Source organism: Selaginella moellendorffii, unplaced genomic scaffold (assembly GCF_000143415.4).
Source record: "Selaginella moellendorffii unplaced genomic scaffold, v1.0 SELMOscaffold_86, whole genome shotgun sequence".
NCBI lineage: Eukaryota > Viridiplantae > Streptophyta > Lycopodiopsida > Selaginellales > Selaginellaceae > Selaginella > Selaginella moellendorffii.
The window spans coordinates 236,975-246,582 of record NW_003314347.1 but is presented as its reverse complement, the minus strand read 5'-3'; the positions used below and the strand labels follow the sequence as shown (position 1 = coordinate 246,582).

The following is a 9,608-nucleotide window of genomic DNA, read 5'->3' as shown; positions in this document are numbered from 1 at the left end:
GGGGTAGCTTGGTGAAGTGTTCAAGAGCCGGCTCTAGTTCCCCCGGGAGATCGACTGGCCGATGCTCCCAGTCCAAGTATGGGTGGCACTACTTACTTGGATACCAGGCGTGGCTCAACGGAACCTCACTCTAAGCCCATGGCTAGAGCACCCAAGGGCAGAAGGTGGGGAGAGTACCCAGGTGGCTCGCGTAAGGCCACGGTGTTCCAAAATGTTGTCCCAAAGGCCCAGACTGTGGAAAGGAAGAGGAGCAGTCCTCTGGGGTAGTGACCAAGGACACAATCGTGTGGTGAGGAAGTCCCAGAGGACCGTGGGACTTAGTGGTTAGGCATGTGGGCCTCGATCCAGTGGCAGTGCTGGCAAACACGGCCAGGGGCAAAAAGGGACTTAGTGGGGACTAACAGAGGGATATTGGGGAAGGCTATTCCCCTTGTCGATGGGCATCCTAAGGATGCTAAGGAGTGGATCTGAGATGACCACTCATGGATGGTTTGCCTAGTCTTGGAGAGCCAAAACTGTGATACAAGTGGTATTGGACTACCAGTGTGGCAAAGGTGATTGGGCATGGCCTTAGCGTAACAGGCTGCCATGTCGGTGGTACTTTGGAGTGTCGGTCATGGGATTGGACACGTGGAGCACTTGGACCAAATGCAAATGTTGAGTGGCATGGATACCATTCTCGGGGCTAGCAAGTCCCAAGTCCTGAAATGGACTTATGGAGGTTGTGATTGAGACTCCTCCAAGTGGTCGGAGGTGTGGTTAAGTGACTAAAGTAGAATGGAAAATTTAGTCTCTTACAATTTGGTATCGGAGTTGTTCCTTAGTCCGACTTTTATTGGTGCTCAAGTATATCACCATTGATATTAGCATTGGAAGGTCCTAGGAGTGGGCTTATCCTTGAGGAGTAGCATGCCGAGAGGACATGGCTCTCCACTCAAGTTCATTGAGGACTTGGGCGCGATGTGGTGGATAGAAAAGGGGCCGGTAAGGGAATGACTTTGGGATCTTGGGAACAGTATATGGTTTTCCTCAGAGAGTTGAGGATGTGATCCAGATGAGCGTTTGACTTAGTAAATGGCCAATGTAGTTGTGGTAAACAACTAAAGTTGGGATCACAGGAAAGATAAAGACTCCAAAGCAATAAGGGAGTCACAAGATTATCCTCATATAGTTGAGGTTAGTGCTCATGAATGTGAGACCAAAAGTAATGACCGTGGGAGGTCAAATACGGAAGAGGACTCAAGTCCTTGAAATGGTAGCCGGGGCTACCTTTAATAAATACTAGAACAACCCAAGGAGTTGGGGGGGGTGTACTTAGAGATGAGTTGGTATTCTCATCACATGGACAAGTAGTCCTAAGGGGCAGAAGTTGCCCCAGAGAACAAAAACAAGTGTCAGAGTAACACTTGTGAAAATAGTCCTTTTGAGTAGGACAGGAGTGCAAGAAGTGTATTCCAATGAGCTAGTGCCTCACAAGTGGGACCTTACGGGTCTGTGGATTAACCAAGTCCAAAACTGCTGGATGACTCAAGTAGAGTCAAGGAATGGTCCTAAAAAGACTAATGGAAGCATTTGGACTGAGGTGTGTGGTACCCCACGAAGGATTGGGGGGGGATCATAGGATCCAAGGATGAGAACAGAGGGTATCTCATCGATGGCAAAATGTGCCATGCTAAAGTCGTGGGAAAGGTGTTCCCAAAAAGAAAACAACTTTGACACAAAGTTGTGTGTGACCTGCTAACAGATGGTTGGCATGAGAAAGAGCGGTATTGGTCTTGGCAAAGACTTATACACAAAGAAGAAGTGTCATAGAGGTAGGCTCGTGAAGTCGATGGTTTGGAGACACCAAATGTGCCAAGGTGTGATACTTTGAGGCTATGTTGGTGGGTTCATGAGAACCCCTTGCCAAAGGAATCCCAATGGAAATGGGAATGGCATAGCGTAAGCGGCAGAGCATGCAATTGGAGTGTGGTGACCCAGATAATGATGGAGGGGTGGAAGCACCAGCAATGAGTTGTAGGACTTGACAACTATGAGGCAACTAAGCAAGAGGTGCAAAATAATTGGTTAAATGGGTAGAAGGTAGCTACCCAAGCCTTTTTAATGGCATAGGGAAGTTGGACGTACCCTTACGGGGGATAAGTTGCTTATGTTGCGATATAATAAGTCAATGTCATAAAAGGAAATACTCATTATCAAAGAAGCCATCATTGGGACACCCGAATACTCTAGAACACTAGGAGGTGGTGTTTGATGTCGCGAGGGTAATAAATAAGGCTCAAGGGACTAAGTCCCTAGCGAATGATGGATAGAAGGTGCTATCCAAATGTCCAAAGGTGGCGGAGACAGGAGAAGACTGTCTACTCGAATTGGACAAAGCCACAAAGGGAATTTTGGCAAGGCTAGTGATGGGCATGTAAAGGCCCATAAGCAACAACGTAATCTCGTTGTGTGGAATTATAGGGTGAGCATACCTGGATTGAGGAACCACTCCCTAGGCTATCAGATAGGTTCATCCCTAAGAATACTTGCTAAGGCATGATAGAAAGTGCAAAACTATCCTCCTGGTCTGGAGGAGAATGACCAAAGGAAAGGTGTAAAGCCAAAAGCAAGAAGTAAGGGGATAGAACTGAACCATAGGAATCGAAGGGCATAACCAAGGTTAGTTATGTCAGCTAGGAGTGGAGAATCAAGTGGGGGCTCGAGGGTGTTGCCGCTAGCAACCGTGATGCCATGGAGAGTCTAAAATATGGAATTGTCCATGTTAGACTATATGGTAATTGGAAAGCTTGCAAAAAGGGAGGCCTTAGCAAGCTAAGGGACAGAGTTCCTTCAAGGTTCCCAAAGATGATTCTAGGTAGCTTAGTACCTAGAAAGGCCAAGCGTAAATGGTTCAAGGAACGCGCGAAATCAGAGTGGTGCAACAGAAGCGTGGTCTTGAAGCTTGCCATGAGGCAAGGCTATCAAGGTTAGGGAAATAGTTCCCGAGTGTTCAAAGAGAGGGCTTTGAATGAGAGTCGATGACCAAGGGCTTTCACGCTTATGCAGGAACCATGTTACAGTGGTCGGAGGACTTGCCAAAGTGAGATTGGCAAGTCAGGGGAACAAATACCCTAGTTGAAGGTGATAACTTCAAAAAGGGTGGGCCATGGGGCCAAGCATGGAGGAGTCCATGCATGATCACAGACTTGTCAACTAAGAAGACTTGGCAATGTGGAGGAACTAGGTTCCTAAGCTGTGATCTATGGCGCGCTTTGAGTATAAGTTGGTGCACCGGCGTGGGGAGTCACGCCAGGCATCCTGGGTGATATCGTCTGTAGATGCATATATGGAGGTTGGGTTTGAGTCCCGACCCTCTAGTGCTTGGGTTCAAGTCCTAACTCACTAGGGCGTGGTGATGGTTTGGAATATGAGGACACTCATTTTTCGATGGTCATGGACTCTTAGTGTGGAGACTAGCTTGGGCACACCGCCAAGCGAGGGATGCCTCGGAGTCGTGATGCACGGTTAGATTGCTTAGTGTGGCTCAGCATATCTAACTTGAACACTTTGGTGCAAGTGGCACCAAGGACGTGGTGAATGAGATGGGGACACCCAGTCTCAGTTGCTATGGACCCTTGGCTGGAAGGGCTGGCTTGGGCGCACCGCCAAGTGTGGGGGATGCCCCCGGGGTCGTAGTTAACAAATTAAAGGTCTAGAAGACCTAGTACCTATTGGCAAACCTGTTAAGGTGTCGAGGTGAGATCACTAGGTGATCTTGTGGCTAAATAAGGACAAGGTTCTTGTTTGGGCTAAGGAATAAGGTTCCTAGTTCAAAGTGTTGATTTGAACTATTGATGATAGTGTGGCTTGGTCAAGGTGACCAAGTGGGAAAAGCACCTTAGGGAAATGAGCTATGTCATTGCGATGGCATAGTGTGTCCAAGGAAAGTAGTCTCTAAAGAGACCCATGGGAAGGTCACAAAGTTGGGTCGTGGATAGAGCCCATAGCAGAAGATGCTAAAGAGACTTACTAGGGGTGAACACCCTAGTCTTGGCAAAGCAGAGCCTTTGCTATGGAATCAAAAGAATACCTCAAGGAGGGAGGTAGAGATTCGGTGTTGCTTGGTGCAACAATCAACAGATAGGAGCAAAAGATGAGTGGCCAAGATAGGGCTGTGGAATCCCTTGGAAGGAATCCAAGTGGCAAAGTTAGGCGAGGAACACTAATGTGTTGGACGCTAACAAATTGCAGGAAAGGAAGTGTGTTTCCAAGGATGGATTCCAAATTGCTCCAATTTAGCGAAAGAGGAAGCTCCAAGGGAGGGAGCGGTAAGGTAGCCAAATGATAGGGCCATGAACAGCCTTAGCACAATGTATAATAACTGGAACTTAGTGCCCCAAGGTGGCACGAAATAGAAAAGAGGATGATGGTGCCCTTGAGTAGAGAACTTCCTAGGATGGGAAGTGGAGTTGCACAAAAGATGCAAGGCAAGGTGTCGGAGACATCTAGGAAATTGACTCCAAAAAGTCAAAATTCAAAGTTCCAAAGTGCAAAGGTTATATCGATGGGAACTGAGACCACTCGAGAATGAGTAGTGGGAATTGAGTTAGAGAAGATGTCTCTAACAGGTTTAGTGAGAACTAAACCAATAAAAGGGAGCAAACCACTCTAGGTGGTCAAATAAGTCTCTATGTTGGAAAGACTATGCTCCTTAGAGGATGGGCAAGGCATAGTGAGCCTTTGGTGTCAAACCATTGACGAATATGGAGAAGGCATGGTGAGCCTTCAATGTGAAACTATTGACAAATATTGGCTAGGTGCCAAGGATGGAAATGGTAACACATGCAGGTGTTACTTTATAAAATAGTTTACCGTTCGATGAGGACATCGAACTTCGTCTATAGGTGGTGGAGTTGTGAAACACAAAATCCCTAGGCCCCAAAGTGGAGCCGGAAAGGGTGCCACGTGGCAGTGGCCGAAGCGAAAGCCAAACGAGCATAACACATTTGGACTAAAAGCTCTGACTTGGAAGGTCGAGAGCGGGAGTGGAACTCCCAACAAAGGGCTCGAGGAGCAAGCATGAGGCAACCAAAAAGCAAGGCTCCAAAAAGGGACCCAAAAAGGACACATGACACGTGGAAGTGTCTGAGATGGAGTCTGAGGTAGACCCGAGTTGGAGTCCGAGATGGACCCGAAGTGGAGTCCGAGATGGACCCGAGATGGAGTCCGAGATGGACTCAAGATGGAGTCCGAGATGGAGTCCGAGATGGAACTGAGACCGGGACCAAGACTGAGACCGAGACCAAGACCGAGTCCGAGTCTGAATCCGGGACCGAGACCGAGTCTGAGTCCGAGTCCGAATACTAATACTGGCAGTTGGGTGAAAGCTTAAAGCGATCATCCCCCGGGGGGGGGGGCTGCGGGGGGTTCCAAAAGTATAGTAGGGAGAGTGTGGGGGTTGGAGCCCAATGGAGCCAGTTTGGCCAGGAAAGGCCAGTTTGGCCCAGGAAGGCCAGACCCAGTGTTGGGTGATGAGCTGACCACTAGGAAGTCCAAGACTAGAGTGAACACGGACCGACAAGTGGGGTAGCTTGGTGAAGTGTTCAAGAGCCGGCTCTAGTTCCCCCGTATTCTTGGCTCTAGTTCCCCCGTAAATCTTGGGTACTGTATTTCTCGTGAGGGTTTGCAAGTTGATCCTGACAAACTTGTAGCCATTCTAAAGTTCCCTACTCCAAAGTGTGTGAATGATGTGCAACGCTTCCTAGGCAAGGTGCAGTATCTCAGTCGTTTTGTGGATCATCTTTCTGATTACACTACACCGTTGCAAGCGTTGCTGAAGTCATCAACATCATCTTTTATCTGGTCTTCAGATTGTGAGCAGGCGTTTGTAGATCTCAAAGAGCTGTTGACAACTCCTCCAGTTTTGGCATATCCTGACTATACTCGACCTTTTATTTTACGCGTAGATGCTTCTGATATTAGTCTTGGAGGTGTGTTAATGCAAGAAAGCCCGAGTGTGCCTGGTCAGTGTCATCCTATTGCATATATAAGCTGTACATTACAACCAACAGAGGTGAACTACTCCACGACAGAGGAGTGTTTAGCGGCAGTTTGGGGTTTCGAGAAACTTCATGCATATCTATGGTTCTCAGATGTTACTTGAAGGTGACCATGCTGCCGTTACTTCATTATTGAAGCAGAAGAACCTGGTTGGTCGTACTGCTCGATGGGCTTTGAAGCTTCAGATATATGATTTTGATGTTGTTCATTGCTCAAGGAGTTTCTGTGGATTTTCTAAATGAAGATTCCTTGCCATCGGCAGTTGCTGTACTTGACGTTCAGTGTCCACAAGGTGCAGAGCAAGATCTACCTTTTCTTGATGAGGTTCGCGAGGCTCAAAAGATTGAAATGTGGATTCGAAGGCTTCGAGATGTATTTGAGAATCCTACATCACTTGCTGATGACTTGCCTTTCCGGCATTTACATTCTCAATATCGCTTTGAAGATGGCCTTCTTTATTTTGTGGGAACAAGTCCTAATGATCATTTACGGTTGGTGGTGCCTTCTGTCTTTGTTCCGCGGTTTCTCCATGCCTACAATGATTCTCCTGTTCTAGGTGGGCATATGGGACATCGTCGTGTGACCGAGAAGCTACATAGGTCTTTCTATTGGCTGGAGATGCGACATGATGTTATTCGGTATGTGTAGCTGCGTTTGGTGCTAAGCTCGTAATACTCCCCCTTGTGTTGTGAAATGACGGTTGGAATCAATTACAGTTTCCCGTCTGTTTGAGCTGGTGGCGTTTGATCTTATGGGACCTTTTCCACAGTCGACTGTTGGCAATGAGTATGTTATTATTGCTTCTGACTACTTGACTCGTTGGGTGGAAGTTGGTGCTTTTGCTAGCGCCTTTGTAACTGTTGTTGGATACTTCCTCCTCAATCGAGTGGTGTTCCAGCATTCTTGTCCAGAGCGGATTCTTTCGGATAATGGTCCTGCATTTATGGCTGAGGCATTTCATGTTTTGACGTCTCGGCTGGGGATACGCCACACTTTCACGAGTGCTTATCATCCACAATCAGACAATCTGGTAGAACGGCTCGTTCGAACATTCAAAGGGATGATTGCGAAGTATGTGAACTTTCAACATTCAGATTGGGATGGTTATTTGCCGTCTCTTCGGTATGCCTATGTCACATGGGTTGCAGAGTTCTATTGGTGCTTCACCATATAAACTTCTATATGGTCATAATCCAATATTACCAACAGAGCTAGGTTTACTTTCGCAATTGCCACGAGCTTGATGAGCATTCTTCCACTTGTCCGAGCAGAGTTTGCCGAACACTTAGGCCGCGTATAAGTGGGACAACAACGGCGCTACAACTCCCATCATCATCCATTTGTAGAGTACAAAGTGGATGATTTAGTGTTAGTCCGTTTTCCCTATCTTATGGTACGTGGTTTATCTAAAGGCTCCTTGCAAGTGGAAAAGATCGTATTGGGTGTTGCGGCAAGTTGGACCATAAGTTTATGAGGTTTGGCATGACGTCTAGCAAACCGATCCTCCGGAGATTATGCATGTGTAGCAGTTGAAACACTTCATACAAAAGGATCAAAAGCAATTAATACCATCTACAAATCCACCAATGCCTCCTCTTGACATTCCTCCAAATCCTGGCCCATCTACAAGAGAACTCTAACGGCCTTCCATTATTCCGAGAGGAGGGGATGATGTAAAGGCCAAGTGTATGCCGTATACTAATATTAGCATAGTGGGATTTTAGTAGCTGTCGAATTGGTTTCAATCTGGACCACTCACTCTTATATATAAGTTAGGGTTTTTGGGTTAGTTGATATACACATTTCTGGATTCCTTTTCCATATTCCAAGCACTCACAAGTAGATTTATAATGATGTCATATTATTTGGGATGATGTGGCATGTCTTACATGGCAAATTAAGATGTTATGCATACATAACAAAAATATTCTACTGCTGCCAATAATATGTGAGCAAGTTTTGTTGCTTTGTTATTGTCGATAGAGAAGTGAAGGCTACTTCAGAATTTTTATCAGAAAAAATGGGCTGAAGCTTATTTCATGACAAAGGAATTAGAACACAACCAGTGTTGTGACAGACTTTGGTGGTATCCACACAACCACATTCGGAGACTCGACGGTGAAGGCCAAGCTTGGAAGCTGGACGAAGTCTTCACTGGCCGAGCTTCGAAACACCGAGGCCTGAAAGGCCTTGGACGCGATCCTGGGAACGCAACCAGTGCTGTAGCTCACATCCTTGCTTCTCGAGGACGTGTTCGTGACAACGAGCACTAGAGAGGTCCCAGCTTCGTCCCTTGCGGCCACTAGACTGTCCGCAAACTTCTCCGTTGGCAACATCTCAAAGCCTGGCCTGATGAATCTAGAAAAGTGCTTGAGTACCTGGTACTGCTTGCGGATTTGTAGATCATGTTTTCCTTGGTACGTGAACAAGCACTGGATAAGACCCCATAAACTTCCTGGCACTTCGAGCGCTTGCCAGTAGCACCACGCCGATGGCTGGAGCTCGTTTATGTCCAGACTGATGTGCCTGGCTACTTGCACTGCCACCTCCCATTCGTTGCCATTCCAGTTCAAGGGTCCGTATTCCGACATCCAGAGTCTCTTTCCAATAGAGCTAACAGCCTGCCTTACCTGAAAAGCCGAAACACTTAGATCCCCCAAGAAAAAAGAAGCGCTTCTTTCTCTACCTCTTTCCTCCTTGCAGTCTCTTCTCTCGTCACGAAGTTGATGTAAGTATGCACGTTTACTTGATCGATGGCCGAGACCAATGGCTCGTCCATCAATCGCAGCAGTTTTGGAGTGTTAAAGCTCCAGGCGTCAAAGACACTGAGCTTCGTGGACAGGCCCTTGTCGAGAAGAGCTCGTTTCACATCCAAAACGACCTGCGCAATTCTTTCTCCGTCTTGGTTCAGCGGGTTAATTAAGCGGAGATTTACCTGGCGCATGGACGAGAACCGAAAGTTACATCCCTCTTGCGCTGCTTTGCTGCGGTTGATATTCCACCATCCCTCGACTGGCTCGTTGAAAGGTGCGAGATAGTCGAAGTGCAAGTCGTGCTCATCTTGGTAGTACTTCACAACTTCAGTCAAGTAGTCCGCAAAAGCGGTGTAATACTTGCCGTCCAGATTATCCTGGCCCCAGTTGTGGTTCCCTGCGACACACCAAGATGGCTAGAAAAAAAGAAAGAGAAACGAAAAATGAAAAAATGTAAGATCACCTGTGACAGAACCACTCATGGTCATCCACCACGGTGGCGAATTCGAAAAGGCCTCAAAAATCTGAGCGCCTCGAGCTCGAGCTCCCAGCAGAACTGAGCGTTGCCTGGCATCAGCAGCCCAGACATATGGCCCTGACGGGCCACCCGGACGAAAGCCAGGCATATCAGCAAACGGCCTCAAGTTGGAATCACCACCAGTATACGCTCCGCCGCCAATGTTGTAGCGGACAATGGTGATCCCACGGCCTTTCTCCGCATCAAACAGCAAATCCAATACGCGTTGCTGCTCCTTCTCAGGCAATCCTCCTACAAAATTTGCCCACCTGTTTTACTATTCAGTAAGAGCGACC

The 9,608-nt window shown here is 47.3% G+C and overlaps 1 protein-coding gene across 1 annotated transcript in view; it reads right to left on the bottom strand.

Annotated features, from left to right (window-relative positions):
• Positions 1-8,022: 8,022 nt before the first annotated feature.
• The window catches only part of LOC112341559 (endo-beta-1,6-galactanase-like), a 1,932-nt gene continuing 346 nt past the window's right edge, over positions 8,023-9,608 (bottom strand). Inside the window, exons 2-5 of the mRNA XM_024661866.1 lie at positions 9,259-9,564; positions 8,978-9,192; positions 8,729-8,923; positions 8,023-8,672 (exon numbers count right to left, since the gene is read on the bottom strand). Coding sequence (XP_024517634.1) covers positions 8,094-8,672; positions 8,729-8,923; positions 8,978-9,192; positions 9,259-9,564 — 1,295 coding nt within the window. The 3' untranslated portion in view covers positions 8,023-8,093. The remainder of the gene's footprint in view (positions 8,673-8,728; positions 8,924-8,977; positions 9,193-9,258; positions 9,565-9,608) is intronic.